Here is a 12,827-nt window from a genome sequence, read left to right as displayed (position 1 = left end):
GGCGGGGAGGGAGGGCCTGGCGCCGGCGGGGTGTGGTGGTGGTGACGGTGCGGAGGTGGGGGTGGAGCAGGGGAGATGGTGGGCTGGGTCTGGAGGAGCCGGCGGGTTGTGTGTGCGTGGGCGGCGGCGAGCGGGAGGAGGGTGAGGAAGAGGAGGAGTGGGGGCGTGGGCGGCGGCATTGGTAGGTCGGCTGGCTCCTCCGCCGGCCGCCGGCCGCCGGTGTGGTGGTGCTGCTAAGCGTGGGCTTAGTGGAGGTTTGGGGAGGAGAGAGAGCTGGTGACCACCCACTCCCTCAGTCCCACGCTGACGCTCGCACACCCGTGTGGGTTGTCGTGCCGCTTTGTGCTGTGCTGTGTGGGGTGGGGTCGGGTGAGGGAATCCTGGGGTGGTGTTGGGCTCGGTCGTGTCATCGTGTGTGCAGCCGGGCTTGGCAGAGCACCTCTCACTGCATGATTTCATTTTGTTAAGCCAAATTTTTAAAACTTTGATCAGGTTTTTTTTAGAAAAATCTGTTTTACAGCTGCAATACCAACAAGCACTCCCTTTGGTCCTTTTTACTCTGCCTGTTAGAGCATCTGCAGCCGTTCGGCCCCCAGCACACCGGGTGATAGTGGTTTGGACAATGCGTCGGCGGTTTTTTCGCCCTCGGGGCGACGCAGTTCCCAGCCGCGCCCCCAGGTTTCGGCCCCAGGACGTGAATAAGTTCAAACTTGACTTTTCCCGCTGCTAAAAAAAGGGCAAGTTCGGCGATCAACGGCGATCTGCCACAAAGTTCAGCAATCACCATGCTACAGTTTGGCGATCAAACATAAACGATAGTTCGGCGCTCAAAAGGAAGGACGCGTAGACAAAGGAATGCATCAAACGACGGGCTCTTCGGGCGTGAGACTGGCCGCCGTTGGCGACGGCGTGGCTTCCGTGCTCGGGTTGTTCGGTGTCGCCGTGGTTCCTGGGCTGGGCGTAGGCGTTGGGGCCGGCGTGGGCGTAGGCGCGGTTCAAGATGAGGCCGCGCTCCGCCAGGTACCACGCCTTGACATGCTCGTCCATCGTCGACATGTCCGCTCCCATCAAGAACGCTAGGTCGGTGTTCCTCTTCTTCGTAGCGACATTGGTCCGGAGCAGGTCGAGTTTAACGGCGTTGTTCGTCATCAACGCCGACCACCGCGCCTCGGATTTCTCCTCCCTCTTGGCGGATTCAACATGCCCGCGCGAGACGCCTCTTCCTGCTTCGCCGCTGTCGCCGATGATGCGGCAGCGACCTGGACCCTCTTCACGTTGAGCCTGTTCCGTCGGTCGGTGGTGACAGCCTCGCGGCGCTGAATTTTCGATCTCCACTCGGCGTTCGACATGCCCGGTGGTTTAGCCATCGGCGCTCTCGGCTTCCTCTGCTTCGGCTAGGTGGAATTGGCAGCGGCAGTCGCGCGGGGGGGCGAGTACTTCTTCAAAGGCATGGCGGGATGGCGGCCGGATGGCGGGGAGCGGGAGGAGAATGGCGGGAGGAGAGGGGCGGAAGGGGGGAAGCAATGGGAAAATGAAGGGGAAAAGTGGGGAAACGGCAGGAAAAGGCCTGTCTGTAGCCCACAGAGCGGACCCACGCGCCATTTTGCTTTGGCCGGCACCCCAGGCGCCCCCCGGGGGGGCTAGGTTCGGCTCGGGTTCGTCGGCCGATATTTCGGCCCAAATCGGCGATAAACAAGTGTTGGGGAACGTAGTAATTTCAAAAAAATTCCTACGCACACGCAAGATCATGGTGATGTATAGCAACGAGAGGGGAGAGTATGATCTACGTACCCTTGTAGATCGCAACGGAAGTGTTGACACAATGTAGTGGAAGTAGTCGTACGTCTTCTTCCCGATCCGACCGATCCAAGCACCGTTACTCCGGCACCTCCGAGTTCTTAGCACACGTACAGCTCGATGACGCTCCCCGGGCTCCGATCCAGCAAAGCTTCGGGGATGAGTTCCGTTAGCACAACAGCGTGGTGACGATGATGATGTTCTACCGACGCAGGGCTTCGCCTAAGCACTACAACGATATGACCGAGGTGGAATATGGTGGCAGGGGGCACCGCACACGGCTAAGGAACGATCACGAGGATCAATTGTGTGTTCTAGGGTGCCCCCTTGCCCCCGTATATAAAGGAGCAAGGGGGGAGGCCTGCCGGCCTATGGGGCGCGCCAAGGGGAGGAGGAGTCCTCCTCCTAGTAGGAGTAAGACTCCCCTCTCCTAGTCCAACTAGGAGACTTGAGGGGGAAGGAAAGAGAGGGAGAGGGAGAGGGAAAGGGGGGCCGCGCCCCCCTCCTAGTCCAATTCGGACTCCCCATGAGGGGGGGCGCGCCACCTCTTGGGCTGCTGCCCTCTCTCTCCCCTCAGGCCCAATAAGGCCCATTACTTCCCCGGGGGGTTCCGGTAACCCCTCCTGCACTCCGGTTTTATCCGAAATCACCCGGAACACTTCCGGTGACCAAATATAGCCATCCAATATATCAATCTTTATGTCTCGACCATTTCGAGACTCCTCGTCATGTCTGTGATCACATCCGGGACTCCGAACTAACTTAGGTACATCAAAATGCATAAACTCATAATAACTATCATCGTAACTTTAAGCGTGCGGACCCTATGGTTCGAGAACAATGTAGACATGACCGAGACACGTCTCCGGTCAATAACCAATAGCGGGACCTGGATGCCCATATTGGATCCTACATATTCTCCGAAGATCTTTATCGGTCAGACCGCATAACAACATACGTTGTTCCCTTTGTCATCGGTATGTTACTTGCCCGAGATTCGATCGTCGGTATCCAATACCTAGTTCAATCTCGTTACCGGCAAGTCTCTTTACTCGTTCCGTAATACATCATCTCACAACTAACACATTAGTTGTAATGCTTGCAAGGCTTATGTGATATGCATTACCGAGAGGGCCCAGAGATACCTCTCCGACAATCGGAGTGACAAATCCTAATCTCGAAATACGCCAACCCAACATGTACCTTTGGAGACACCTGTAATGCTCCTTTATAATCACCCAGTTATGTTGTGACGTTTGGTAGCACCCAAAGTGTTCCTCCGGCAAACGGGAGTTGCATAATCTCATAGTCATAGGAACATGTATAGGTCATGAAGAAAGCAATAGCAACATACTAAACGATCGGGTGCTGAGCTAATGGAATGGGTCATGTCAATCAGATCATTCAACTAATGATGGTATCCCGTTAATCAAATAACAACTCCTTTGTCTATGGTTAGGAAACATAACCATCTTTGATTAACGAGCTAGTCAAGTAGAGGCATACTAGTGACACTCTGTTTGTCTATGTATTCACACATGTATTATATTTCCGGTTAATACAATTCTAGCATGAATAATAAACATTTATCATGATATAAGGAAATAAATAATAACTTTATTATTGCCTCTAAGGCATATTTCCTTCAGTCTCTCACTTGCACTAGAGTCAATAATCTAGATTACACAGTAATGATTCTAACACCCATGGAGTCTTGGTGCTGATCATGTTTTACTCGTGGAAGAGGCTTAGTCAACGGGTCTGCAACATTCAGATCCGTATGTCTCTTGCAAATCTCTATGTCTCCCACCTGGACTAGATCCCGGATGGAATTGAAGCGTCTCTTGATGTGCTTGGTTCTCTTGTGAAATCTGGATTCCTTTGCCAAGGCAATTGCACCAGTATTGTCACAAAAGATTTTCATTGGACCCGATGCATTAGGTATGACACCTAGATCGGATATGAACTCCTTCATCCAGACTCCTTCATTGCTGCTTCCGAAGCAGCTATATACTCCGCTTCACATGTAGATCCCGCTATGACGCTTTGTTTAGAACTGCACCAACTGACAGCTCCACCGTTTAATGTAAACACGTATCCGGTTTGCGATTTAGAATCGTCCGGATCAGTGTCAAAGCTCGCATCAACGTAACCGTTTACGATGAGCTCTTTGTCACCTCCATATACGAGAAACATATCCTTGGTCCTTTTCAGGTACTTCAGGATGTTCTTGACCGCTGTCCAGTGATCCACTCCTGGATTACTTTGGTACCTCCCTGCTAAACTTATAGCAAGGCACACATCAGGTCTGGTACACAGCATTGCATACATGATAGAGCCTATGGCTGAAGCATAGGGAACATCTTTCATTTTCTCTCTATCTTCAGCAGTGGTCGGGCTTTGAGTCTTACTCAATTTCACACCTTGTAACACAGGCAAGAACCCTTTCTTTGCTTGATCCATTTTGAACTTTTTCAAAACTTTGTCAAGGTATGTGCTTTGTGAAAGTCCAATTAGGCGTCTTGATCTATCTCTATAGATCTTAATGCCTAATATGTAAGCAGCTTCACCGAGGTCTTTCATTGAAAAACTCTTATTCAAGTATCCCTTTATGCTATCTAGAAATTCTATATCATTTCCAATCAGTAATATGTCATCTACATATAATATCAGAAATGCTACAGAGCTCCCACTCACTTTCTTGTAAATACAGGCTTCTCCAAAAGTCTGTATAAAACCAAATGCTTTGATCACACTATCAAAGCGTTTATTCCAACTCCGAGAGGCTTGCACCAGTCCATCAATGGATCGCTGGAGCTTGCACACTTTGTTAGCTCCATTTGGATCGACAAAACCTTCTGGTTGCATCCTATACAACTCTTCTTCTAGAAATCCATTCAGAAATGCAGTTTTGACATCCATCTGCCAAATTTCATAATCTTAAAATGCGGCAATTGCTAACATGATTCGGACAGACTTAAGCATCGCTACGGGTGAGAAAGTCTCATCGTAGTCAACCCCTTGAACTTGTCGAAAACCTTTTGCGACAAGTCGAGCTTTGTAGACAGTAATATTACCGTCAGCGTCAGTCTTCTTCTTGAAGATCCATTTATTCTCAATTGCTTGCCGATCATCGGGCAAGTCAACCAAAGTCCATACTTAGTTCTCATACATGGATCCCATCTCAGATTTCATGACTTCAAGCCATTTTGCGGAATCTGGGCTCACCATCGCTTCTTCATAGTTCGTAGGTTCATCATGATCTAGTAGCATGACTTCCAGAACAGGATTACCGTACCACTCTGGTGCGGATCTCACTCTGGTTGATCTACGAGGTTCAGTAGTATTTTGATCTAAAGTTTCATGATCATCATCATTAGCTTTCTCACTAATTGGTGTAGGTGTCACTGAAACAGTTTTCTGTGATGTACTACTTTCCAATAAGGGAGCAGGTATAGATACCTCGTCAAGTTCTACTTTTCTCCCACTCACTTCTTTCGAGAGAAACTCCTTCTCTAGAAAGGATCCATTCTTAGCAACGAATGTCTTGCCTTCGGATCTGTGATAGAAGGTGTACCCAACAGTCTCCTTTGGGTATCCTATGAAGACACATTTCTCCGATTTGGGTTCGAGCTTATCAGGTTGAAGCTTTTTCACATAAGCATCGCAGCCCCAAACTTTAAGAAATGACAACGTTGGTTTCTTGCCAAACCATAGTTCATAAGGTGTCGTCTCAACGGATTTTGATGGTGTCCTATTTAACGTGAATGCGGCCGTCTCTAAAGCATAACCCCAAAACGATAGTGGTAAATCAGTAAGAGACATCATGGATCGCACCATATCTAGTAAAGTACGATTACGACGTTCGGACACACCATTACGCTGTGGTGTTCTGGGTGGCGTGAGTTGCGAAACTATTCCGCATTACTTCAAATGTACACCAAACTCGTAACTCAAATATTCTCCTCCACGATCAGATCGTAGAAACTTTATTTTCTTGTTACGATGATTTTCAACTTCACTCTGAAATTCTTTGAACGTTTCAAATGTTTCAGACTTATGTTTCATTAAGTAGATATACCCATATCTGCTTAAGTCATCTGTGAAGGTGAGAAAATAACGATATCCGCCACGAGCCTCAATATTCATCGGACCACATACATCTGTATGTATGATTTCCAACAAATCTGTTGCTCTCTCCATAGTACCGAAGAACGGTGTTTTAGTCATCTTGCCCATGAGGCACGGTTCGCAAGTACCAAGTGATTCATAATCAAGTGGTTCCAAAAGTCCATCAGTATGGAGTTTCTTCATGCGCTTTACATCGATATGACCTAAACGGCAGTGCCACAAATAAATTGCACCATCATTATCAACTCAGCATCTTTTGGCTTCAACACTATGAATATGTGTATCACTACTACCGAGATTCAATAAGAATAGACCACTCTTCAAGGGTGCATGACCATAAAAGATATTACTCATATAAATAGAACAACCATTATTCTCTGATTTAAATGAATAACCGTCTCGCATTAAACAAGATCCAGATATAATGTTCATGCTCAACGCTGGCACCAAATAACAATTATTTAGGTCTAATACTAATCCCGAAGGTAGATGTAGAGGTAGCGTGACGACCGCGATCACATCGACTTTGGAACCATTTCCCACATGCATCGTCACCTCGTCCTTAGCCAATCTTCGCTTAATCCGTAGTCCCTGTTTCGAGTTGCAAATATTAGCAACAGAATCAGTATCAAATACCCAGGTGCTACTGCGAGCATTAGTAAGGTACACATCAATAACATGTATATCACATATACCTTTGTTCACCTTGTCATCCTTCTTATCCGCCAAATACTTGGGGCAGTTCCGCTTCCAGTGACTAGTCTGCTTGCAGTAGAAACACTCAGTTTCAGGCTTAGGTCCAGACTTGGGTTTCTTCTTTTGAGTAGCAACTTGCTTGTCGTTCTTCTTGAAGTTTCCCTTCTTTTTCCCTTTGCCCTTTTTCTTGAAACTAGTGGTCTTGTTGACCATCAACACTTGATGCTCCTTCTTGATTTCTACCTCCGCAGCTTTCAGCATTGCGAAGAGCTCGGGAATAGTCTTATTCATCCCTTGCATATTATAGTTCATTACGAAGCTCTTTTAGCTTAGTGGCAGTGATTGGAGAATTATGTCAATGACGCAATCATCTGGAAGATTAACTCCCAATTGAATCAAGTGATTATTATACCCAGAAATTTTGAGTATATGCTCACTAACAGAACTGTTCTCCTCCATCTTGCAGCTATAGAACTTATTGGAGACTTCATATCTCTCAATCCGGGCATTTGCTTGAAATATTAACTTCAACTCCTGAAACATCTCATATGCTCCATGACGTTCAAAACGTCGTTGAAGTCCCGATTCTAAGCCGTAAAGCATGGCACACTGAACTATCGAGTAGTCATCAGCTTTGCTCTGCCAGACGTTCATAACGTCTGGTGTTACTCCAGCAGCAGGCCTGGCACCCAGCGGTGCTTCCAGGACGTAATTCTTCTATGCAGCAATGAGGATAATCCTCAAGTTACGGACCCAGTCCGTGTAATTGCTACCATCATCTTTCAACTTTGCTTTCTCAAGGAACGCATTAAAATTCAACGGAACAACAGCACGAGCCATCTATCTACAATCAACATAAACAAGCAAGATACTATCAGGGACTAAGTTCATGATAAATTTAAGTTCAATTAATCATATTGTTGGGGAACGTTGCAGAAAATTAAAATTTTTCCTACAGTTTCACCAAGATCCATCTATGAGTTCATCTAAGCAACGAGTCAAGGGAGAGAGTTTGCATCTACATACCACTTGTAGATCACGAGCGGAAGCTTGCCAAGGGGATGGTGATGATGGAGTTGTACTCGAACGTGATTCGGATCACCGATGTCCAAGTGCTGAACGGACAGCACCTCCGCGTTCAACACACGTACGGGACGGGAGACGTCTCCTCCTTCTTGATCCAGCAAGGGGGAAGGAGAGGTTGAGGAAGATTGCTCCAACGGCAGCACGACGGCGTGGTGTAGTTGGTGCAGCAGTACTCCGACAGGGCTTCGCCAAGCACGTACGGAGGAGGACAGGTGTTGGGGAGGGGAGGGGCTGCGCCTTGGCTTGTGGTGCTGCAGCCCTCCCCTCACCCCTCTATTTATAGGGGAAGGGGCAAGGGGGGCCGGCCCCTCTAGATGGGATCTAGAGGGGGGGCGGCGGCCAGGGTGGGGGGACTTGCCCCCCAAGCAAGGGGGCGCCCCCTTTAGGGTTTCCCCCCAAACCCTAGGCGCATGGGCCCAAGGAGGGGGGCGCGCCCAGCCCACCAGGGGCTGGTTGCTATCCCATGCGGCCCCATGTGCCCCCCCGGGAGGGGTGGCCCCTCCCGGTGGACCCCCGGAACCCCTTCGGTGGCCCCGGTACAATACCGATAAGCCCCTGAAACTTTCCGGTGTCTGTATAACAACTTCCCATATATAAAACTTCACCTCCGGACTATTCCGGAACTCCTCGTGACGTTCGGGATCTCATCCGGGACTCCGAACAACATTCGGTAGTCACATACTAGTCTTCCTAACAACCCTAGCGTCACCGAACCTTAAGTGTGTAGACCCTACGGGTTCGGGAGACATGCAGACATGACCGAGACAACTCTCGGGCAATAACCAACAGCTGGGTCTGGATACCCATGTTGGCTCCCACATGCTCCTCGATGATTTCATCGGTTGAACCACGATGTCGAGGATTCGATTAAACCCTGTATACAATTCCCTTTGTCAATCGGTATGTTACTTGCCCGAGACTCGATCATCGGTATCCCAATACCTTGTTCAGTATCGTTACCGGCAAGTCACTTTACTCGCACCGTAATGCATGATCCCGTGGCTAACACCTTGGTCACCTTGAGCTCATTATGATGATGCATTACCGAGTGGGCCCAGAGATACCTCTCCGTTATACGGAGTGACAAATCCCAGTCTCGATCCGTGTCAACCCAATAGATACTTTCGGAGATACCTGTAGTGCACCTTTATAATCACCCAGTTACGTTGTGACGTTTGATACACCCAAAGCACCCCTACGGTATCCAGGAGTTACACGATCTCATGGTCGAAGGAAGAGATACTTGACATTGGCAAAGCTCTAGCAAACGAACTACACGATCTTTGTGCTATGCTTAGGATTGGGTCTTGTCCATCACATCATTCTCCTAATGATGTGATCCCGTTATCAACGACATCTAATGTCCATAGCCAGGAAACCATGACTATCTGTTGATCACAATGAGCTAGTCAACTAGAGGCTCACTAGGGACATATTGTGGTCTATGTATTCACACGTGTATTACGATTTCCGGATAATACAGTTATAGCATGAATAAAAGACAATTATCATGAACAATGAAATATAATAATACTTTTATTATTGCCTCTAGGGCATATTTCCAACAGTCTCCCACTTGCACTAGAGTCACCAATCTAGTTACATTGTGATGAATCGAACACCCATAGAGTTCTGGTGTTGATCATGTTTTGCTCGCGAGAGAGGTTTAGTCAACGGATCTGCGACATTCAGATTTGTATGTACTTTGCAAATTTCTATGTCTCCATCTTGAAAATTTTCACGGATGGAGTTGAAACGACGCTTGATGTGCCTGGTCTTCTTGTGAAACGTGGGCTCCTTGGCAAGGGCAATAGCTCCAGTGTTGTCACAGAAGAGTTTGATTGGCCCCGACGCATTGGGTATGACTCCTAGGTTGGTGATGAACCCCTTCACCCAAATCGCTTCATGCGCTGCCTCCGAGGCTGCCATGTACTCCGCTTCACACGTAGATCCCGCCACGATGCTCTGCTTGCAGCTGCACCAGCTTACTGCTCCACCATTCAACATATACACGTATCCGGTTTGTGACTTAGAGTCATACAGATCCGAGTCGAAGCTAGCGTCGACGTAACCCTTTACGATGAGCTCTTCGTCTCCTCCATAAACGAGAAACATGTCCTTTGTCCTTTTCAGGTACTTTAGGATATTCTTGACCGCTGTCTAGTGTTCCTTGCCGGGATTACTCTGGTATCTTGCTACCAAACTTATGGCAAGGTTTACATCAGGTTTGGTACACAGCATGGCATACATAATAGATCCTATGGCTGAAGCATAGGGGATGACACTCATCTCTTCTTTATCTTTTGCCGTGGTCGGTGACTGAGCCGAGCTCAATCTCACACCTTGTAACATAGGCAAGAACCCTTTCTTGGACTCATCCATTTTGAACTTTTTCAAAATCTTATCAAGGTATGTGCTTTGTGAAAGACCTATGAGGCGTCTCGATCTATCTCTATAGATCTTGATGCCTAATATATAAGCAGCTACTCCAAGGTCCTTCATTGAAAAACATTTGTTCAAGTAGGCCTTAATGCTGTCCAGAAATTCTATATTATTTCCCATCAAGAGTATGTCATCTACATATAATATGAGAAATGCTACAGAGCTCCCACTCACTTTCTTGTAAACGCAGGCTTCTCCATAAGTCTGCATAAACCCAAACGCTTTGATCATCTCATCAAAGCGAATATTCCAACTCCGAGATGCTTGTACCAGCCCATAAATGGATCGCTGGAGCTTGGATACTTTGTTAGCGTTCTTAGGATCGACAAAACCTTCCGGCTGCATCATATACAGCTCTTCCTTAAGATGTCCGTTAAGGAATGCCGTTTTGACGTCCATCTGCCATATCTCATAATCATAGTATGCGGCAATTGCTAACATGATTCGGACGGACTTTAGCTTCGCTACGGGAGAGAATGTCTCGTCGTAGTCAATCCCTTGAACTTGTCGATAACCCTTAGCGACAAGTCGAGCTTTATAGATGGTAACATTGCCATCCGCGTTCGTCTTCTTCTTAAAGATCCATTTGTTTTCTATCGCTCGCTGATCATCGGGCAAGTCTGTCAAAGTCCATACTTTGTTTTCATACATGGATTCTATCTCGGATTTCATGGCTTCAAGCCATTTGTTGGAATCTGGGCCCGCCATCGCTTCTTCATAGTTCGAAGGTTCACCGTTGTCTAACAACATGATTTCCAGGACAGGGTTGCCGTACCACTCTGGTGCGGAACGTGTCCTTGTGGACCTACGAAGTTCAGTAGCAACTTGATCCGAAGTACCTTGATCATCATCATTGTTTTCCTCTTCGGTTGGTGTGGGCATCACAGGAACATTTTCCTGAGCTGCATCACTTTCCCGTTCGAGAGGTAGTACTTCATCGAGTTCTACTTTCCTCCCACTTACTTCTTTCGAGAGAAACTCTTTTTCCAGAAAGCATCCGTTCTTGGCAACAAAGATCTTGCCCTCGGATCTTAAGTAGAAGGTATACCTGACAGTTTCCTTAGGGTATCCTATGAAGACGCATTTTTCCGACTTGGGTTCGAGCTTTTCAGGTTGAAGTTTCTTGACATAAGCATCGCATCCCCAAACTTTTAGAAACGACAGCTTAGGTTTCTTCCCAAACCATAATTCATACGGTGTTGTCTTAACGGATTTAGACGGTGCCCTATTTAAAGTGAATGTAGCTGTCTCTAGAGCGTATCCCCAAAATGATAGCGGTAAATCGGTAAGAGACATCATAGACCGCACCATATCTAATAGAGTGCGATTACAACGTTCGGACACACCTTTTCGCTGAGGTGTTCCAGGCGGCGTGAGTTGTGAAACGATTCCACATTTCCTTAAGTGTGTGCCAAATTCGTGACTTAAATATTCTCCTCCACGATCTGATCGTAGGAACTTTATCTTTCGGTCACGTTGATTCTCCACCTCATTCTGAAATTCCTTGAACTTTTCAAAGGTCTCAGACTTGTGTTTCATTAAGTAGACATACCCATATCTACTTAAGTCATCAGTGAGAGTGAGAACATAACGATATCCTCCGCGAGCCTCAACGCTCATTGGACCGCACACATCGGTATGTATGATTTCCAACAAGTTGGTTGCTCGCTCCATTGTTCCGGAGAACGGAGTCTTGGTCATCTTGCCCATGAGGCATGGTTCGCATGTGTCAAACGATTCATAATCAAGAGACTCTAAAAGTCCATCAGCATGGAGCTTCTTCATGTGTTTGACACCAATGTGACCAAGGCGGCAGTGCCACAAGTATGTGGGACTATCGTTATCAACTTTACATCTTTTGGCATCTACACTATGAACATGTGTAATATTACGCTCGAGATTCATTAAGAATAAACCGTTGACCATCGGAGCATGACCATAAAACATATCTCTCATATAAATTGAACAACCATTATTCTCAGACTTAAATGAGTAGCCATCTCGTATTAAACGAGATCCAGATACAATGTTCATGCTCAAACCTGGCACTAAATAACAATATTAAGGTTCAAAACTAATCCCGTAGGTAAATGTAGAGGCAGCGTGCCGACGGCGATCACATCGACTCTGGAACCATTCCCGACGCGCATCATCACCTCGTCCTTCGCCAGTCTCCGTTTATTCCGCAGCTCCTGCTGTGAGTTACAAATATGAGCAACGGCACCGGTATCAAATACCCAGGAGTTACTACGAGTACTGGTAAGGTACACATCAATTACATGTATATCAAATATACCTTTGGTGTTGCCGGCCCTCTTATCCGCTAAGTATTTGGGGCAGTTCCGCTTCCAGTGACCCTTCCCCTTGCAATAAAAGCACTCAGTCTCAGGCTTGGGTCCATTCTTTGACTTCTTCCCGGTAACTGGCTTACCAGGCGCGGCAACATCCTTGCCGTCCTTCTTGAAGTTTTTCTTACCCTTGCCCTTCTTGAACTTAGTGGTCTTATTGACCATCAACACTTCATGTTCTTTCTTGATTTCAGCCTCTGTTGACTTCAGCATCGAGAACACTTCAGGAATGGTCTTTTCCATCCCCTGCATGTTGTAGTTCATCACAAAGCTCTTGTAGCTTGGTGGGAGCGACTGGAGGATTCTGTCAATGACCGCCTCATCTGG

The 12,827-nt window shown here is 47.2% G+C and overlaps 1 protein-coding gene across 1 annotated transcript in view; it reads right to left on the bottom strand.

Moving 5' to 3' along the window:
• The window catches only part of LOC119358060 (formin-like protein 14), a 5,396-nt gene extending 5,064 nt beyond the window's left edge, over positions 1–332 (bottom strand). Inside the window, exon 1 of the mRNA XM_037624779.1 lies at positions 1–332. Within this exon, the coding sequence (XP_037480676.1) occupies positions 1–179 (179 nt within the window). The 5' untranslated portion in view covers positions 180–332.
• Positions 333–12,827: the final 12,495 nt, after the last annotated feature.

Source organism: Triticum dicoccoides, chromosome 1A, assembly GCF_002162155.2.
Source record: "Triticum dicoccoides isolate Atlit2015 ecotype Zavitan chromosome 1A, WEW_v2.0, whole genome shotgun sequence".
NCBI classification, from domain to species: domain Eukaryota; kingdom Viridiplantae; phylum Streptophyta; class Magnoliopsida; order Poales; family Poaceae; genus Triticum; species Triticum dicoccoides.
This window is presented reverse-complemented; position numbering and strand designations above follow the sequence as displayed.